The sequence below is a fragment of the Aulostomus chinensis genome, chromosome 7, assembly GCF_037954235.1.
Source record: "Aulostomus chinensis isolate RoL2024-O1b breed Wild chromosome 7, RoL_Achi_v1.0, whole genome shotgun sequence".
NCBI classification, from domain to species: domain Eukaryota; kingdom Metazoa; phylum Chordata; class Actinopteri; order Syngnathiformes; family Aulostomidae; genus Aulostomus; species Aulostomus chinensis.
In genome coordinates this window covers 15,046,804-15,068,336 of record NC_141326.1, presented here as the reverse complement: position 1 = coordinate 15,068,336, position 21,533 = coordinate 15,046,804, and the positions used below count along the sequence as shown (strand labels likewise).

At 42.1% G+C, this 21,533-nt stretch overlaps 1 protein-coding gene across 2 annotated transcripts in view; it reads right to left on the bottom strand.

Moving 5' to 3' along the window:
- il34 (interleukin 34) overlaps nucleotides 1-14,436 on the bottom strand; it is a 39,909-nt gene extending 25,473 nt beyond the window's left edge. For both annotated transcript variants that reach the window (XM_086208676.1, XM_086208677.1), the window contains exons 1-2: nucleotides 14,273-14,436; nucleotides 6,289-6,581 (exon numbers count right to left, since the gene is read on the bottom strand). In XM_086208676.1, coding sequence (XP_086064802.1) covers nucleotides 6,289-6,328 — 40 coding nt within the window. In that variant the 5' untranslated portion in view covers nucleotides 6,329-6,581; nucleotides 14,273-14,436. The remainder of the gene's footprint in view (nucleotides 1-6,288; nucleotides 6,582-14,272) is intronic.
- Nucleotides 14,437-21,533: the final 7,097 nt, after the last annotated feature.

Genomic DNA, 21,533 nt, shown 5'->3' with positions numbered 1-21,533 from the left:
GAATTTCCTTGAAATTACCTGCTTTTGAATGGATTTTATGACACTACGCAAATGACTTGTCCGTCTCTGTCTGAGTCTGTGATGACTCTGATTGCTCAAAAAAACAAACAAACAAACAAACAGAAAAAAACAATCATACATTGGCATTTAAATAAAGAAAAAAATAAAATTTCTTTACTGATTGAATGTATTGTATGCGCTGAGTCAGGAAACACTATAATAACAACACTAATATTCTCTCATCAAAGAAGGTGGGACAGGCAGGTACCCTCACCCCAAGGATTTGTGCTAAATCCCTCAGTAAATCTCCTACAGGCAATGCTTCCCTTTACATTCTTTTGTCGGGATGCACTTAATGCCAAAGGATTAAACAGCATGTCAGTCACAGTATTGTCAGGGCAGGGGATAGATTTAGCCCTTTGGGTTGAGTGAATAACAGCAGGCATTACAAAGTAACAGAGTATTTAACAGAGTAGGATTAAAAAGACTTAAAAAGGTACATTTCCTTTGATAAAAGTCAGCGGGGAGAAGGTCTGACAAGGATCTGCATTGTTCATCCGTATCCATTTAAATTAGAGCTGTCACAACACAACACATCACATACAATTATTATTATCTCCGAGTGGACTGATGACAACCGTCTCATTTAAACGGACGTTCTCTTAGGTTTTGCAATTTCCAGTTCAGAGCAGAAGTCATATAATGGTGCACTGGCACAGACATGTACGGTTTGAGCAGCTAATTAAAAGATATATTTGTAAAAGTATTTCCTTGTGAGCAAAAGGGTTTTCACTTTTTCTGTGACAAGCTTGACATTAGCTCCTAATGTCTTTGCATTGCCATTCCTACGTTACACCACAGGCTACTCACAGTGCTTCACAGACGGGCAAATGACAACACAATAGAAGCGAGCAGGTATGAGAGGAGAAAATGGACAAGCGTTTTTCTTCTGCTCAGTTTTCAATCTGGGTAGCATTGGTTTAAGCTCCTCGGGTTGGTGCTCTTGAAGGCAGCTTTAGGGTTCATACTGGGAATAGCCAGCCAACTTGTCTGGGAGGTTTCTAAGAGGATCTCTCGGGTATCTTAAGCTGCTCAGTCCTTTCCATGTGGATTCTGTATGAAATTGGTAACTAATGTCATGATCTGAGTTAAATGCTTTACATTTTTGCTCCTACTTAGCAGCAGCAGCCTTCTGGATCAGCTGAAGCTGTCTGCTGCCATCTTAGACAAACCTGTGAACAGTCCAGTGCAATAATTCAGCCTGGGTTGAGATAAAAGCATGTATGACTTTCTCTAGATGGTGTGGTGACATCAAGTCTCTGTGGTATTTTCGAGTTTGCAGAAAGTCAAACTTGTTAATAATTTGATGTAACACAGTGAAAACAGGTCAGGGCTCAAGTGTTGTAGCTTGATTTTTAGTAGATTCAACTAAAGAGTGTACTAGATTTTTCAGGTTTAAGACTGAATTGGATTCTAAATACAGACTGGATGATGTCAAGGTTTTCTGCCAGGAAGTTGCCTGTATAATACTGTTTCAGGGTTAATATGAGCCTGTAGTTGTTCAGCACTGAGACATCCATATTAGCTTCCCTACTGCAGTTTTCAGGGTTTGGGCGATACACACTTTGATTGTTGAGCCATCGACGCAATTTTTCCAAATGCTGGATTCTTATTCATGCCTTTATTTTCTCATGACTGAACAATTGCAATTTTACCTGCCTTAACAAATCAGCTCTTAAATATTTTCAGTGTGACTGGAAAGTGGAACTAATAGAAGAGCACACATCACTCCTGTTCTGGCATCTCTTCAGTGGTTTCCAGTTTATTTTAGACTTTATCTTAAAATGTTACCTTGTAGGGTTTTACGTGGACCAGCTCCCGAGTGCATCCCTGACACGTTGTAGTCTTAGTCTTTGATGACCCGTACTATCAGGTCATCAGGTCAGAGATTGCAGGTGGTTCTGAAGACTCAACACAAGACACGAGCAGGTCATTTCAGATCATTTTAATGCAGCCGAGGCCCTGGAATGCGTTTACACTTGGAGTTTTGGGTTGTTGTTTTTTTTTTTGCTTTTCTGTCTTTTGTGTTTTGTATCGTTCATTTCATTTTCACACACTATGGTGAAGCACGCTGTGATTTCTTTCTGTCAAAGGAGCAACAATCAACTTGACTCACTTACTGAGTTAATTAGCCTAATAACTTAGTAACGCACATACCAGCATACACTCAGGCTTTTCAGGACCAGGTCAACGTACTAAAGCCGACTGATCTTGTTCCCATTGCAATGAGCTGCATTCCTGCTTTTGTTTTTGTCTTACCCAGTGTGCCACGTTCAATGTCACAAACACAGTCAACACACCGGAAATAAGTTGTCGTGAGAACAACGCTGGAGTGTAGCATCTTGGGTATATATACCATTCTTTGTGGCCGTAGCAAAAGTAGCATGGAGAACAGCGATGGCGTTTCTGTCCTATTTTAAGCTGCAGTCTGTTTTTCACACTAAACACCGACTGAATGACATTACAGTGCTGCTGCTTGAAAGCAGGCGGGTAGAATTTGTGGCTGCGATAGCAAAAGGTTGCAGAAATTAATGGCCGAGGTGAGATCCTTTCACTCATCTGTGTATACTGTTGATAGCAGAGCTCTGATAACATCTGAGAGGGAAAGCATCAGCCGCAATTTACCACATTCACCCGGGTTTTCTGTTCCTCTCAACGCTGATAAGAGCTGGGACAATAAATACTTATGTATGCTACAGGGCGTTTTGATATGAGAGCGAATGCTGGTTAAAGCTGTTCCCACTGCACAAGGTGGGGGTGCCCTGAAGAGAGGTTGAACCAAATGTTCCTGTAAGGGCCAGTATGAAACAAAAAAGCAACAAACTAAATTCTTGTCTTATCTTCTATCTGTGGATCATGAAAAGCTACTCTGCTGGAGTCTCAAAATCAGAGTATAAAGCAGTAAATGAACATACTAGTGTCTGCTTAACAAGTCCACTTATGTCTATGAACAGAGTTCCTCAGTAAACGGTTTGCTGTCATCCTGGGGCCAAGGTTGTTATTTAAATGGTTTAGAGGTACAGAAAAAAGCAGCAGCCTGCTCAGTGAGGCTAGCCTTAGGTCAACAGCTAGAGTTTTAAATTTCAGCTTTCTCTGTTGTATTTACTTTCCAGACAATTACAAATTATATGTCAAGGCTCAACAGCCTGAAGCAAACTGTCTTGCTGTACAGGATGACAGCTAGAAGCTTCTCGTCACGCGAAGGAAGGACGCACGATATAAGAATGTTCCGAATTCTTTGAGGTTCTATATCAGCAAATAAAGTGAAAATATGTTACCAAAATAAGAAAAAAGATGACGGGTGTAAATTGCCCATGTGCACTGATCATTGGTATCAATTCCAGATGCTTGTTTGTTTTCTCTCATGGAAAAACGGATAAAAACAAAATAAAGAGCCCTATTTTTATTGTTTCACGACTACTGGTGTTTCCTTGGATTGAGGTTCACCGTCCCACATCTCGTGCAGGTGGGAGGGATTCAGAGAGGATGATCCCGGAACGTGAACATGAGTTAAGACTCTTTATCTTTAGAAAAATGTGTAGATAGAAAATAAAAGATATCAAAATCAAGCATTTTTCAGATTTGTACAGGTTACTGCTGAGAGAAAACAATAGAACTTGGTGCTTGTGTGATGAAAAAAGCTCCAAGGAATGCGTTGAATAAAATGGCTATTAATGTTACTTTTAAACAGTCAATAACCTCCAAAACTTGAAAGAAGCAAATTCTAAATTCGTAATTTTCTACACGCTGCTCACTTTGTTCATGTCTTTTATACCGTTTTATTTTCTTTGTATTTATAGTGTGTCACGTGTTCTTTCATTGTGATGATGGAAACATTAATTCTACATTGTACACTCCCTTTCTCTGAATAAACTGAATAAATTAGATTAAAAAAAAAGAATAATAACAAGACAGGTAACTGTCCGTAAAATAAAAAGTAGATTACATCAGTGCACCAAAGTTAAGGGAAATGGCCACAAAAAATGAACCCAATATTAAAGTGATTTGCATGAAAAGCTGGACAAAACTGTTGAAGTGGCAAGAATTGTTAATCCAAACTGCCCGAGTGAATGAAAACCTAAACTATTTCAGTATCATTTGTCCTGTTTTTTCACATAATCTTTCATGTCAATATTTTCTGCCTTGGCTGATCACTACAACACCATAAAGGTTCTGGGTTTGGGTCCACTTGCCGGCGAGAGCCTTTCTGAGGAGTTTGTGCGTTGGCGAGAGATGTTTCACCCCGGTGACCTGTCCAGGCATCGGGAATGTACTCGTACAATGAATTAAACCAATCGGTGACTGTGACTAATTAGCAGCGACAATGAAGTCATCAACAGAGAAACGGTGGCACGGAAGTAGTTAAGTTTAGAGACACCGAAGGTCCTCCGTCCTCCTCCCTCTGTTACCGCCCCAGGACACCATCTCAGCCAGGAGGAACAGTTACAAGTATTTGCCATATTTCTACTATTTCTGGGAAGAAAAAAAATCAAGCAGATAAACTTCTGGACCACATAAAATCGGCTTTCGTTTTTTCTGCTTCATAACAATTCGCTGTCCCCAGACATGGGGGAGCCCTCCATCAGCTCTGTAGCGTTTTGAGTTTGCTTGTACACTTTATAATAAGCGGACTCATAAAAAAACAGAGCAGTAATATTCATTCCACAAACACCCCACTATGGTGTAACTTGTTAGAGCCTCATAATGGTGTATGACTGAAAGTGGCATCACATTTGTTTATACATGTCACACACACACACACACACACACACACACACACACACACACACACGCAAAGCCAAAGTACTTAACATCCTGCACACAACAACTGCTATCTTTAAACAGCCCCATATTTTAGCGGCAATAAGAGCACTTGACCTTTAAGAGTGATTGCAGCCAAATAGTGCAGTTTAATCTAGCACAAGGCGGAAAAGCCCCCCAGCCCTAACCCACAGACATGCAGATCTTCAGGCCTAAATGTCAAATCGTTTTGAGGCCAAACCTCAAGATGCGACCCAGTCAGCTTCTCTAAACTGGAACCCCTACTTCTGACCTGGATGCAGAGTATAAGAACAGATCCAGCAAACCATACTGCATAGTAGAACTCCCCCCCCCCCCCCAAACAAACACGTTAATTACAAATGACAATAACCGTCTCCAGATTCATAAGAGTCGAACTAAATAAAGAAACTGTCTGTTTAGGAAGACCAGAGTGCAACGGCAAATTCTCCCGTCACATAAATAATGCACTTCAAGAGGAGACAGTGGAAAAAATATGAATTCTGATCACTATTCATAACTACATGATAGATAGAAGGTAAAGACAAATGTATATAAATGAAGATTTAGTCTGTGTGTGTGTGTGTGTGTGTGTGTACTGAGAATACTGAGTCGACTCATTTAGTAACATGTATGTGGAAACTTTTATACAGCCTACACTTGGTTGTGCAACACTGCCACATCGGAGCCACTGCACCAACATTGTGCTGTGAGTGATGAGAGACTGAAGGGCTTCATGCCTCAGACTAGTTGATACCGATTACACAGATGAGTGCAGTAGTTCGTTTGTGGTCTTATCTGTTGGTAGCAGTTTTTGAGGTAGAAATCCAAATCTGGATAAAAGCCATGACCCCCAATATCCAAACTGGGGAGCCTGCTGGGGAACATTCTTCCTCATTTTCTGCCACTGCTTTACTGAAATGCTTGATAAACACATCTGGATCTTTGTTTTGTCATGATTCAAAAGCAGAGTTTCACTTTTTTACAGATCAAACACCCATCCATCCATCCATTTTCTACCACTTTTCCTGTTTAGGGTCGCGGGGGGGCTGGAGCCTATCCCAGCAGCTTTCAGGTGAGAGGCAGAGTTCACCCTGGACAGGTCACCAGTCCATCACAGGACCAACACATAGAGACAGACAACCATTCACTCTCACAGTCACACCTACGGTCAATTTAGAGTATCAATCAGCCTCGTCCCCTCTTGATGTCTTTGGACTGTGGGAGGAAGCTGGAGTACCAGAGAGAACCCTCACAGGAACAGGGAGAACATGCAGACTCACACAGAGAGATCTTGTGCCTGAGACTGGGCTTGAACCCGTAACCGTCTTGCTGTGAGGCGACAGTGCTGACCACTGCACCACCGTGCTGCCACTCAGATCAAACAATCTTTTTTTTTCCTCATCATGCACACTGATCTTAATAGATTGTTGTGAAGATGTCTCTTACCCATAAGGCCTCCGAGCAGGAAAACTGACAGCTGGACCATACTCTTGGGTTAAACTCCTCTGCTCCACAGTGCTCGAAACTGTGCACAGTTGGTATATATGTATGAACACCCACACACACACACAAACACACACACCCACACACACTGCTACTACACTGTCGTCAGCAACTCTTCAGTGTGTGCGTTCAGCAGGACGAACTTCCAAGTCCGCATCACATCTCTTGAACATGCTGGCGGGGACCAACCATGGTTTAAGCCTCTTGTACCTCTGTGGCTCCGTGTCGTTGACAGTCTGAAAATAAGAGATGAAAATTCGTCAGAAATGAGAAAGAACAAACAAAAGGCCTACTGGGATAAAAATACTGCAGGATAATCAGTAAACATGTGGGACAGACAGAAACTGAAGCAAGTCACTAGAAAACTTTCACCAAAGTGTTTTTTTAACCTGAAAATGTCTTGAATACTTTTGGAAATGATTATACTGTCAACGCATCAAGAGGAAGTGAATATGTATGAAAGTTTATTCAATTTTTGAGAAATCACTGACAAACAGATTGGATAATGAAAGAAAGGTCCTGCATTCCCAAGTGAATATTTTTCTTTTTTATTAGAGAATACTTTTAAACCACGATCGGTCTCATTTTCAACCACTCTAGACTGGTTGGGCAGAGGGGGCACGAGGTGGGGAAGAAATCTACTCCCATACACAGAAATGGATCCATAGTCCAGTTTGTGTTTTTCAGGGTAAAAGAGTCTATCATTATCTTGATGAGATATGCATTAAGTATAATTTGGATGTGATCATCTTTGGAGCGAAAGTGGAACTTTTTCCAACGCTGACATTGATGCAATACTATAAACAGTGAAATAACATGAAATCCCAAATCAGTGAGAACACATGGTTGCGTATGAATAACAGGAGGGAACACAACTGATGTAAAGGGATGAGGGAATAGTATTTACAATTCTGGTGAGATGTACTAAGCTGAGCTGAGGAACCGAGCCAGCAGAAGATGTGCCGCGGTGTTGAAGTTCACGAGCCTCCCGCCTTCCTGCACCGTGAGATTGTCCTGTCAATTCCAGGATGAAAATACTGTGGTTGGAGCCTGATACTAAGAAGTCAGAGATTTGGCTTGTTACATGACAGATCTCAGAAGACGGTGAGGCTCCAGCAACAAATGTTTCTCCAAAATCTCCTCTTTTAAAATAACTTCATATTTGCGTCTCTCCCGGAGTGTAATTGCAAGTCAATGGTGCATGTGCATGCATAGCGCGCTGCTCAGTTCAGCTAGGTTGAACTTTAAACCGCGGCATGCTGTGAGTCCTCCAAACCCTGGACCCAGCAGCGATGCTCAGCATGCCTGATGGGGAAACAATCGCAGAAGAGAGAGCGAGCCAACACTCTGAAGTATCAGGGAAAAGAGGTGAGACGCTTTGGGAGTGGTGGACTCAAAACAGGGGGAGGAATGAAAGAGAAATTGGTGAAAGGAACAGAAGACAAGAGGAAATGAGACATGAGAGCGGAGATGCAGAGGATGATATTTTTTTAATTGCACTCAAGTAAAGTCCGACAAATGTGGCATACACAGTGCTATTGGGTGGCAGGAGTGACATTCATCATCATCATCATGTTAAATTTCAACAGGCTGAATGTGAGGTATTTCTTTGTCTTATAGGTTAATAACATCTTATAAAACAATGGAAAAATCAATAAAAAAATTTTCAGAAGTCTCTTCATGTTGACGGTTTCAAATTCAAGACACAAGTATAAACCACGGGAGCAGAAAATGTTACTGTTCCTGTTGGGAAAAGGAAACTAATCTTTAATAGTTAGCTGACTCCATCTACTTCCTCCCTGTATGAAGTTCCCTCTATGCTGTAATTACTGTGGCCCCTTGAGGGCACCTGTAACATAAATATAGGGCCTAATAGGGTCCTACCCATCTCCTTGGGTACAGATTAAGCAGATGCTCAACCCCTCACCCCTCCCATTCCTTTCTGTCTCTGCATAGGCAATTATGTACTTTCACTGATGATACTCCATGTGTTTAACTGCCACATTACCAGTGACAACAGCGATTCCTCCTGAATCCCTTTGTATTACACCGAAACTTTGCTCTCGTGTTAATGTCAAATTTACATAAATACACCGGCAAATGATGAATAACAGATCTGACACTTTGGCTGGAGTTGATATGCAGGCTGGTTTTGCATCTATGACAGGGCCTGAATTATTTATTCACTCATCATCCACATACATGAACACTTCTCTGCAAAAGAATGAAAACAATGTCCAGATGTTTATTTCGTATTTGAAATGCCTACTGAAGGCTGCATAGCAACCAAATGTATTACTCCCGAAAAATTTCCTGTAGGTTGAGAAAATCCTTTTTTTCTGCAATTTAAAGGATTTTTTTTCTGTTATTAAAAAAAATGATAATAATCCCAACATCGTTAATGCAGCATAGTGTTGATAAACCAGGTGCACCAGCTACAGAGTGACACAACCTGACACGGTTATGCTAATGATGCAAGCTAATTCACTGCTAGCTGCCGCGCAGTCATTAGCGTGTATTGCTAAGGGTTCAAAAGTTAGCACAGCCCTTAAATAAGTTTTACAATTTAAACCAAAGCATCTCACACAAAGACGGCAAAACTGACAACAGCTCCAACACAAGCATACAAAGGTGAAACACAACATTTTACAAACAGAGCAGAGAACTGACACGTAGCAGAGTCAACAAGCTACGTAGCAGCTTTACTGATTTTGGTGTAAAAATGCCAGGAGCACAATCCATTCCTTTTCACCCAAGAGCTAAAATTTGGATTTTAAGCGGGTGATGGTTACCAGGATGACTATCTCTGCTCACATGCTGACATTTGCTAGCAAGATAATGCAGCTCAGGCTAATAAACAAAATCTTGTTTAATTTGAGGATCTTTGACCAAAACCAACAAACACATGGACAAATTCTCAACTTAATAGCACTATGAAAAATTGAGGCTTGAAAAATATAAATGCAACGTGAGCAGTAGCTATAATATACATAACATCTGACTTTAGAATATTTCAGACAATGAAGATGAGTTGAATTCATTCGCTGTGTGTGCGTGGCTCATCTTCTTTGCCTTTTATTTTGAAATTTTCTCCAAAGTCTTTCAGGTTTGTTATCTCTGAACTGTCAATGTATCAGAAACATTTGGTGGCAAACAACAGATGGATTGTATTTTGAACCGGAGTTGCAGTCGTTGCAGAGTGACGTTGCCATCTAAAAAGCCAAATGTGTCAACAGTCATACATTTTCTCAGAAGATGAATCACGAAAAACCAAGAACTTGGTGGGTATACTCGGTTTAGTCATTGGCAATGCATAATGTCTTCAGGGTGTTTGTGTGTTCAAAACTCTGAGGAATCTTTCATCCTTCTGTTAATCCCTAAGAAAATACATAAATAATATTTTCAGTCCAGAGGACAGGCACATTGTCAGCTTCTATCTATCTTTGGGCCCCATCTAAGCATATGGTAAACAGGCATGCCCCTAAGCACTGTGCAACTTCATAACAAACAGCAGGATCAGAGACATGATAAAGATAAAAGGCCAGTTTAGACATTTCACACTGTCAAGAGTTGTTGAGTAGACCCTGATGGAGGCTGTGGTTGGGAGTATATTGTACTTAAAGTGATTTCTGATACTTTACGTCAAACCCCACTTAGCAGGATATTAGAAACATTTCGGGGAACACAGAGGCATTCGTCTTGTTCAGAGACTTTCAGAGCCCACCCCATTTCTGCATCTTGTCAATGAAATATTCTGATCCCTAGGAAACTCAGCTCTGGAATGCCTCTGGTGTTCTTGGTAAAAACACACTGGAACTGAGCTGTATGATGACTGGTGGCTGTCCTTCATTGGCCATACATTGTTACGTCTGGAGCACAAGCGACGTGCTAACATCAGCTCCACACGGAAGCCGGAACTTTTTAGTCACGTGTATTATCATATTTACCTCATTATCTAAAAATGTAGCAGAGTTCAATACGAACATCTGACATGGGATACGTTTACATGAACACGAAATCCAACTGTTGTCTCTGAATAAGACGATATTTTGATTGTCCATGAGTGTCTTATAGAATATCCCCTATATATTCCCGTTTAGATGCTGCATGATATTTGCATACCACAGTTATTTTGACAGCGATCAAGAGTTTGACACGTCCTGATTTTAGAGTTCAGTTTTTACTGAGACAAATATAAAATTGATAGCGACCTCTTCTGAAGTGTGTAGCAGATAAGCACGTTCCCTTACACCTGGAGCACCACAGCGGTTCATTAACGATGGTATCGTGTAACACACTGTAAGCGAGGCATGGAAAGTTAAATTCATATTGGACCTTAGCCCGCAGAGAGCAACTTACATTACTTTGCATAAGTACGATTAAAAGAAAAGTGAAAACATATGGAGTAAAAACAAGAAAACCAACAGGATGATCAAGGACTGCAGAGGGCAGCTGGTAACAATAAAGATATTAATAACACATGCAAGTAATCAATAAGTAATAAAAGAGAATTAGTTAAATGCCACTGTAAAACAATAAGAGTTGAGTTGAAATTTAAAAACACTCCAGCCTTGTGTGTTACTGCCTGTCCCCGGACATTTTTTAGACCTGAAATCTAGGAACTGGATTAGAAATAATCCAGGTCAAGCTGACCTGTCACAAAGTTCAGGAGATCACGTAGGTATTTGGATTTAAACTGCTCAGTGAAACATGGACAGTGCATGTTGAAAGTGAGCACTTTCAGACAAATATAGCCAATGAAAGGATTTAAGGGTTATTAATGTTACAAACCTGCCAGCATCCCTTCTGAGACCCCTGCAATAGCCCAGCCTGCAGGAGATGACTACAGCTACAAGGTCCCCTGAACGGTACATGGTCATCTACATGGCGCCTTTCTACTTCAGTGGTATTCTGAGTGCTCTACAATATTGCCTCGTTCACCAGTTTGCTCACACACTGCTGGTGGTGGCAAGTTACCAGACTACTCAGCAGGAGCAATTAGGGCTTCAGCACCTTGCTCAAGAACACTCTGACACCGGGGAAGTGAGGATCCATCCAGCGATCCTTCGGTCGCATGCAATGTCACCCATAAATCATGTTGCAAAGTCAGCTTTTCAATCTTCGGGATTTTTTTTTTGTTTTTTTGTTTTGTACCGATTCCAAATGTTTGATTCCATTTTGTTTGTTTCTTAATGCCATGGTTGAAGCTGAGGTCTGAAAAGACTGATTTGACTTGATTTTTATTGCTCTGTGACAGACTTTCAATCATTTCCTGACATTGACGAGAATTTCCATCTATCTGTGTTTTACTGTCATGCGGTAGAGGGCACTGATGTGCACCTTGAGAAAAAGGACAGCAACCTTTGTTCAAAAAGAAGAGGAAGCTTCTGAAACTGAAAGATGCAGCTGCCGAATGGATTTTGTGGCTCTCCAGGGGGCCTGTGGCGCTATACCTGGCCCACTGAGGAGCACTTTAGCCAGGCAGATGAGATGAGGTGGATGGGTGCACTAGTTGTCGGGGGGGGGGGGGGCTGTGCAGCCCCTCCAGGTCAATAACTATTGTTTATTTCTTACAATACACAGTTAAAGTAACTATTGGAGTGAGAAAAAAATCACATAACCAATAAGTACAGATTTTAAATCAGTTTAATGTTTTTGATGATGACACTGTACCTGCACCATGTCCAACTGGAGTTTTCCCACCAAAATCCAGTTGGTTTGGCTACTTCGTGGAGTCGAGACTCAGTCAATTGTTTGCATAACAACAGGTAAGATAGAGAAGCAAATAAAACTCTATCAGTCCAAGGTGCACACGGACAAATATTCCAATTTTTTTTTTAAAAAAAGAACAAATGCAAACCTCACACAGAGACAGAAAAGTAGCATTTTGTGGACATATCAAATAAAATTTGGATTGGTAACTTGTCACGCTGCAGATTGTTAAGTGAGTTTCATGGAGGGCAGGAGGTGTTTTCTAAGAGATTGTCTTTGACGGCAGCAACTTTTCACCTGTTGAGAGCATCGTATTACATGCTGGCCTGTTTGAACACTCAAGATCTACAGTAATCTTAGCTTTAAACACGAAAAACGCAAAAACATTTCAGTTAAAGCTGTTTACAAGCCACTGCAACAGCCAATCTGCGTGAATAGGCCAGAGGGATGCTGAGCTGACCTGACACACCAAGCAAAAGTTACAGCGTGTTAGCGCTAATGTTGAACCTTTTAAACCAACACAGGCAACGGTGCATAAAAACTGCATTTCTAATCTGCCTTCAGGGTACATTCAGAAAATAACAGACTGCGAGTTCATTTTCCCTTTTCAAGCACCGACTGTTCAGTCCTGCAGAATAGGACACATTGCATCATATGTGCAGTACGGTAAATAATACTAACTGGACTGATTACCTCATGGCTTCCCGCCTGTTATTGGAATATTTATTTGTTACATTTATAAATCCATTCAGTCGGACTAGGCACATCCGGGCACGTCTCACGTCTAGATGCCATAATAGCCCAGACAGAATCCTCAAACAGCCGGACAAACAGTAGGAGCTGGACAGACTGCACTCTGACGATAAAGGAGAGGTTATTGCTGTCCCCTGTGGTCCGAATCTTAGAAGGGCCCTCAAGTATGTAACATTTAGAGGAGCACACATGATGCTCACATGGCTTCAATAGCTTTGAGGGGTTGAAAGCCTATAGCAGCTGGTCAAGGAGTATTGACAAGATGAGGGATGTCATAGTGGGGGGAGTGAAAAGTGGGACCCTACTGAGGGCCCCCACTGGGGCTTACAAGACAGGCAATTATCAACACTGCCCTGAGATTTATGACCAGACACAAATAATCGGAGTGACTGCTGATGCTTGAGCGCTGCGGTTCAGTCATGTGTTCCTCAAGAGCCAGAGAAACCACAGCACCACAGGGAAGGGGAAAAAGGGAAGGAGAAATTTAAAAAAAAAATGATAATGATAGAAAAAAAAACACCCACACGGAATCTGGTTTGCAGCACATTTGCATTGCATGACATGAATTCTGCATCAGAGCCATATGATATTAAATTTTGCTGCCAGAAATCTCATTTGTCAAAAAAAAAAAGTTGCTTCTCAGGAAATTGAACATTTACTTTGAAAACATTTTTAAGGAGATATATAAAATCAAAGACAAACTGGATGGTAGTTTATCTTTCAAGCAATATTTAGTCCTGCTAAGGTGGAATGATCAGTTATCAATGGATTCATTGTGATCTTAAGATTCCCTCAAACAACTGGCTTTTGTTTCAAGGTCAATCATGAAATGAGTCCATTGGACCTCCGTCATGGTCAACAAACACTAGCAGCACTTTCACATGAAATAATCTCACTGAGCTGCGAATAGCGATAAAAAGAAAGGCTGGCAGTGACAGTTCGGCACATTTCTGTTACATCGCCTTACTTCTCACGAGTCTGGCGATTTCTTGCTGGTTATCTTATTTTTAGTCGGTTTATTTTGCTTCGGCTGGAGTTTTGAGAATATTTGCTGCTGATGATTTAGCTCCAGCGGGCTGGAACACACACACACACACACACACACACACACACACACACACACACACACACACACACACACAGGTATCAATAGGCTCCGAACCTTCATCACCTGTGGCAGCTGATGTCTCGACTGGCTGCATAACTGGAAACAGGCCGAGTCGCTGCACTGTTTATTTGCCTTGTAAACCTCATGCTTCCTGTTGATACACGCCAAAGCCTCTCAGCCAATCAATAGATTTCACACCTGACGAGAGTGAAAGTCCCGCAGAACACCTGAGGGATACTGCGAGTGTGCGCACGCGCGCGCGCGCGCACACACACACCCACACGCATACAGAAGGAAACACATTTGGGAAATTAATTCAACACACAAATGCGCGTAACACAAACACACACGCACCTCGAGAGTCCTTTTATCCTGTCGGGAAGCGTAAAAGCCGAATCCGGTCGGAGGTGACACCTCGTCATGTGCCAGCTTTCATTCAGAAGAAAGGTCGAAGCGATAAGAATCCACTCATAGGTGACCTGCGACCGTGATTACAGGAAGTCCATCATCCACGCGGCTCTGGTGCGCTCTGGCTGGTCTACGCGTGTGCCGCCAAGAGCGCAACAGGTTGTCCTGCCTCCGTCGACGTCAACCAGCAGTCACGCACACTCCTACAGCCTGTTTTCAAGACAAACACACACACAGGCGCACGCACACACACACACACACACACACACACACACACACACACACACACACACACAAGCACACACACATACGCTCAAGTCTCTGATGGTCAACACTTGTGTAAATTATATAATTTACACAAAGAGAGAATGTTTTAGTATTTGGTGCGTGAATTATTAGAAATTTCACAGGTGAGAAAGATCCTTTTTTTAAATATCAGACTAACGACTTTGAAAGCAAACACAGGAGTGGAACTGCCGCACTTGCTGTGTTGAGAGAGACTTGACGGTCGATGGATCTGATTATCGAAGGCTGGCCGGACTCCTGCGGGCTACCTGGCGTCCGCTAATCAAACCCATCTCTCGACCTCCCTTCGCTCATGTTGTGTCTTTCACGCGTTTGGGGTCTATCTCCCGCCGGATAGACATTGGAGCCCCACCATCACGCTCCCCTCCTGTGTAGTGATGAACCGGAGAGAGACCATTTATGGTTTGACTGAATAATCATTACAGTATTGAATGAATCTTTTATCTAAGCCATCCTCCATAAAATACCTCATGAAAACAATCATATGGGAAAGATGAAGCCTGAGGAAAGCAAAAAGAAAACAAAACTGCTTGGTTCAAGGAAAGACTGAAAGACCCTGAAGAGTATTTGGCCTTTTGAGGACACATTAAATCATGGCTGGTACAGCAAATAAAAGAGAAATTAAAAAATATCCAAGACTAATTCACACCAACAGTGTGTGACTGACAGTAAAATATCAGTTCATGTTTGATTCAGCCTCAAATTCAATCTGGAAATGCAGTTTCTCTTAAATCATAATTCTGCTGCCGGCTGCTGTCACACGTGGTCCTGAGGACTCATGGTCCTGAGGACTCATGGTCCTGAGGACTCATGGTCCTGAGGACTCATGGTCCTGAGGACTCATGGTCCTGAGGACTCATGGTCCTGATGAATGTATCCTCGTCATGCACTACAGTGGGCCTGCTGGTCAGCATTCGGCCTCTGACAGGTCCCTCTTTTTTTGGAGGGGGTGGGGTGTGGTTCATCCCAGGTTAAATCTATCTATCTATGGGGGGGGGGGGGTGATCATGTCTGGCTCTCAGCTCCCATATAATCGTGTGATTGTGTTTTAACAGACCACAGTCGCATCAAACCAAACCATCACCACAATCGCATGTGTCACTACAGTCGGGCTGCTGAGCTCAGAAGGGAAAGCCCGCGCGGCAGCATGGCCGCAGCTAGCTGAACCCAGCAGGGATTTTCTTCAATATTTCCATTTAGTCATTCGAGTTTTTCCTTCCCATGTATTTAAAACGAACAGCCAAAGCAATTAAAGCAAATGAGGCTCCTGTCAATTCGTGTCATGGTCCGAATGCAAAATTATGACTGGACAGGTATCAGGAAGATTGGCCGGAAGATTTTTGGAATTAGATTTGGATGGAAAAAAAAGAAGTAAGTGGTTAATGTACCGTTAAAGAAGTCATTTCAAAATTCGTATTACATACGTTACTGTGATAAAAATCAAATGAAAATGGATGCTTATTGATTTTGCAGGTTTAGTTCACGGAAACGTAGTGAATCCAAAGCACAAAAGCCCCTTTTGCAAATCGAATGATGAAGTGAAGCGTAGATATATCCAATTTCCTCAAGTTTCATGCCTGTGAATCAGAGGCTTTGTATTCTTGGGTGGCTGAATTGACAGATTCAAGAGCCCAACTTAACACTACAAGACAAACTTGTGAAGCTTGAAGGCCTGAGGATGAGCCATGTTAGTTTATTCACCTCAGAGCTCAGAGTTGATCATCAAAACGGCAACAGACAGAGAAATGACCCTGATTTGGAGAGAAGAGCTGGAGTTCGAGTGAACAGCTCAGTTGAAGTTGTGACTTGTGACTTCATGGAAGAGTGGCAAGAAGAAAGCCATTGTTAAAGAAAACCACAAGAAGCCCTGAAACCATGTGGGGGACACGGCAAACATGGCATTTTTGGCCTAAATGTAAAACGCTAAGTACATCAAAAATCTGTGGCAAGATCTGAAAACTGCTGTTCACAAACGCTCGCCATCTTAACCGACTGAACCTGAGCTGTTTTACAAAGAAGAACGGGCAAAAACTTCAGTCTTTAGATGTGCAAAGGCGGTGGAGTCGCACCCCAAAAGAATGTAATGGCAGCAAAAGGTGGTTCCACCAAGTATCGACTCGGCTGAATAATTTTGCACACCGCACTGCTCAGTTTATTATTTGTGGAAAAAAAAAAAATGTAATCATGTATAATTTTCTTTTTACTTCAACAACTGCATGCACCTTTGTGTTGGTCTTTCACATAAAATTCCAATAAAATGTATTTGTTTGTGTCCGTGATGTGACAAAAGTTCAAGGGGTATGAATACTTTTGCAAGCCACTGTAGATGCAAATATTAGTGCAGTAAAGTACTTTACAAAAGGTTATGAAGTAAGAAATACAGCAAATTGTCGGCAATATCAGGGGAATGCCTTTGTTTTCTGTCAGCAGCAGTGATTGTAGAAATGCTTAGTGGCCAACAGATGGAGACTCTGTGGTTGGACGGGATTTATTTTGGTGTCCAGTTTTCATTCTTCATGCGTAAGGACATGAGGTGCGTGTCACTACCGCAACAGACGCCGCCTCAGCGAACACACAGACAAGCTTCCAGCAGTGACTAGTTTGTCACACTGTCAGCTCACGGAGTACGAATGCCGAGGAGATTCATTTCTGTTGTGGTCTGTGCTCTTTAAACATCAGTCTCTCCATCACACTCCTCTCACTGCTGCTCGGTGAGCTGAATGAATCTGACGACTTCTGACGCGGTGTTTTTTATGATCCTCTCGTGCATATGGGTGAATTTTCAGAGCTGAACCCGTGCTGGAAATTTCCCAAGGATGAAGCTTCTTCCAGAACCTGTTGAACCAGTTCGAAGTTCTTCACAGTGACTTCAGGGGTTGAGAGTTACCCTCACTCACCCTACTCAGTTAATCCCTAGTTTTCATTTATATATGTGTGTGTGTGTGTGTATGTATGTACACACACACACACACACACACACACACACACACACATACACACACACAATGGGAAAGGTCTACATAATATAAGCTGTTTCAAATTTTGGAAATGCCATGGCAGGATGTGGGCTCAGTGTGCTCACACTGTACTTACACTATACTCCATGCAACATATAGTAATTTGTAAAGACCCCCCCCCCCCTTGTATCATGTAGGATTATCTGCCAGGCATGGCCATACTCTGTAAAATGTCATATTTATGAAGAAGATTTATTTTGAGGGAAATAGACCAAAAAAAAAAAGGGCAGCCCCACAGGTGTAAATAGTACCACTGCTAAAAAGACGAAAGAAAAGGAAGACTTGGAAAATAGAAATCAAAAAAAGAATCCTCAAAAACAACCCTAAACCTACTCTGGCTGGTGAATTCCCTTGAAGTCCACACTTTTGTTATGCAGCCCAGGATGTGATAGGCAGATGATGTTATTGATTCTGATGACGCTGTTTTTTCCTGTCAAAGGATTTGGACAATCATGCTTATATTATTTATACAGGGGCCGTAACCATACCATGCCTTATTAACCCTTGTTAGGCTCTTGATTGGGATAACTTCCCCCTGAGTAGCCTTGAATGTGAACGAAGAGAAATAAACACAAGAGCAGGACTTCCCTTTTCCCAGAACAGACAAAGATTATACCAGTGCATTGTATGTTTTTCTCTCATAGAATTCTAAAATCAAGTCAGTGACTGAGACAAAGGTTGCTGTGATATGCACAGCGTTTTTACCATAAATATAGCTCTCTTGTATTGAGCAAAGATGGGGACTTCAGTCATTGCTATTTGGAATCAAGTCAACTTAAGTTGATGACTTGTCACATGAACTGACAAAAACACGGAAGGCTCGAGGCTTGAATTTATTCCAAAGTTTAAGGGCGTCTGTTTACTCTGGTCTGAATCAGCTGACGAGTCGGTGGACGCCCTCTTGGATTGGTATGGCTTTCACAAAACATCAGACGCACTTAAACGTATCAACCAAAGCCACTTCAGCCCATGCAGCAGACTACGGTGGCAGGTTTGACCCAAGAACGCTCAATACGTCCTGTGTTTGGATCGCACTGAGGTTTGATCCCGTCCATGCCACAAGCAACCTGCACCAGAGATTGTTTGTAACCTTGTCTGCTAGTTTTAATCGTCATCAGAGTACAGTTGCCGTATTCACACCTGCCCAAATGAACCGAACTGAGAGTCAACGCCAGAGTCCGCTTCAACGGACTAAACTAGACGGGTGTGAAACGCCCCAAGACTCAGGATCTGGCTCGACTTGAGACAGGATGACTTCAGTGATCGTGCCCGTTTTATATTTTCAGAAAAAAAAAATGGTGAAAAAAGTTAATGAGGTAAACATGGTTTTAAGATGGAATAAATACAAATTAATAACAGTAAATGAGGTCAATACAAGTTAAAAATGGAGTAAATATGGTCAACAGCTGGAGGAAATATCTTTGAAGAAAAACACAGTAAATATGGTTTTAACTGTGTAATATATGTGGAATGTAAATAAAAAAAGACAGTGAATGTAATTATAAGGTCACAAAGTAGAATGAATTGACTTGCTTTAACTCAGGACTTGACCTGAATTGACTTCCTGGGACTCATCTCACTCTCATAAAAATGTTTGAAGGTCACTTCACTGACCTGTTACTCCCAAAATTAGTGGAATCACAAAAAAGAACTGCTGTGAGGAGAGGCGAATGACCCTTGCAGCTCAGTGCTTACTGTCCAGCAGTGGAAGCAAAGTGCAAAAATCCCTGCGAGTCCTCCACCACGGCCAGACCACCTTGATGTGCTGATGGAACTCAAGTCTGAGGGACAGAGTTCATTAAGGGTAGAAAATTCCTGGGCTCTTTGCCAGGAAAAAAAAAATCCAATTTCACACGAATAAATAATTGACTGAGAATAAAAGATGTGTTTGGGTGGCACGGTGGTGCAGTGGTCAGCACTGTCGCCTCACAGCAAGAAGGTTCTGGCTTCGAGCCCCGGTTTGAGCACGGGATCTTCCTGTGTGAGTCTGCATGTTCTCCCTGTTCCTGTGTGGGTTCTCTCTGGTACTCCAGCTTCCTCCCACAGTCCAAAGACATCAAGAGGGGACGAGGCTGATTGATACTCTAAATTGACCGTAGGTGTGACTGTGAGTGTGAATGGTTGTCTGTCTCTATGTGTTGGTCCTGAGATGGACTGGTGACCTGTCCAGGGTGAACCCCGCCTCTCACCTGAAGGCTGCTGGGATAGGCTCCAGCTCCGTGACCCTTAAGATTATAAGCAGTAGAAAATGGATGGATGGATGAAAAGACGTGTTGGTAATGGAATGAGCATTGGGTCGAACCATCCAAAAGGGACAGTATATGTTTAAACGGTGGCATATGAACTTGTATTGAGGCAGCTATACTCCTGAATTCACTGTCATCGTGCAACAAAGGTCTACTGACAAATATTGGCGCAACACTTCAACACAGTTGTATTAAGCTATTGAAGTCCTCCCCCTCCAACTTCCTCTCCTTCCCCCCCAAAAAATAACAAAACAAAAAAATGATATTTAACCTTCTTCTTTTCCCAAAAGGGGACATTTTCAGAGAGGGCAGATAAAAGAGTTCATTTAAGATCTGAAGCCACATCCAGCTTGCTTCTTTTCCATTATTTTACAGCCAGACGAGTCGACAGAGACGCTTCTCTCTCCCCTGTGTGTGTTACGGAGCTCCAGATACCAGAGGGCTGATGGTTAATTAGCTAAGCTGCATTGAAGGCTAGTATTAATTGCGGCTAAGCTAACCTGCTAGCTGTCAACTGACTGGTGAGGTTCTGGAGCTCCGTGATGCACACCGAGTGGAAAAGAGGGGTATCATCTGCTTGTGTGGCTCCACAAGGAACTGATAACAGGTGGATTTCCCCCCCAAAATTCTGTGTTTCTTTAACATAGCAGCGCCTTGTGAGGAACCTTTCAACACTCATCTTTGTTGTACCCTTTGAGGTTTAGATAGTCAAATCAAGTTCATGCTTCCGCCCTGCCTAAGAGGAATGTACTACCACCATCGTATCCAAAACTTCTCCTCATTTGAATTTTTTTTTTAATTTGCAGTTAAAGTCTTAAATTCCCCTTCAGTGAGAAGTATAGAATCATTCTACAGCTATGAAGACAAGTCAAAACATATAACCAAGGTTAAGAATCTGCCTGTCTGTTATTTTACACTCTGTTCTTATTGTCATTTGATACTCATTGGCACCCTGAAGCAAAAGCAAAGCTTTGGCAGAGCCAGGACCCTCTGGAAAGGCTTCACCTCCCAGCTGGATCCTTCAGAGAAGCAGCTAGAAAACAAGACATGTGAGCTCCTCTCTGCTCCCCCTGCAGCCACAGCGGCTCTCAAACAGATAAGCTGCGGGACACAAGATCAGTGGATCAGAGCCGAGCTGGTTTTTTCAGCTGATTTGTTTACTCGGATGATTTGCGATATTTATATTCTTTCTTATCTGGTAACTTTGATCTGGATAGAACCAGCTCATCACATGCTGCCAGTATCATCCATCTGAACACTGTAAAACCTGAGTTACTTCAACTCAAACTTTTAACCATTTAAGTTGTATTAACACAACCTAAAAACACGGACACCTTATTCAAATTAAACCTTTTTTTTTTTTAGTTAAATGTGTAACACTCATAACCAAGTATAATGGCCAAAAATGAAATATTCCCATCTCTAAAATGCAAAGTTGTCTTTGCCCTATTAAGACAAAACAAACAAAAAAACAAACATTCAACAGCAAAAGTTATTGATAACTTTCTCCAGCTCAAGGCCTGTAGCAGGTCTGAGCTGCTTTCTTCCACCATCAAGATTTTAGAAAACCACAAAGGGAAGTCCCGCAGGCACCTCCTCTTCATTCATCACTGCCACCAGGGCCATTGCTCCTTTCTA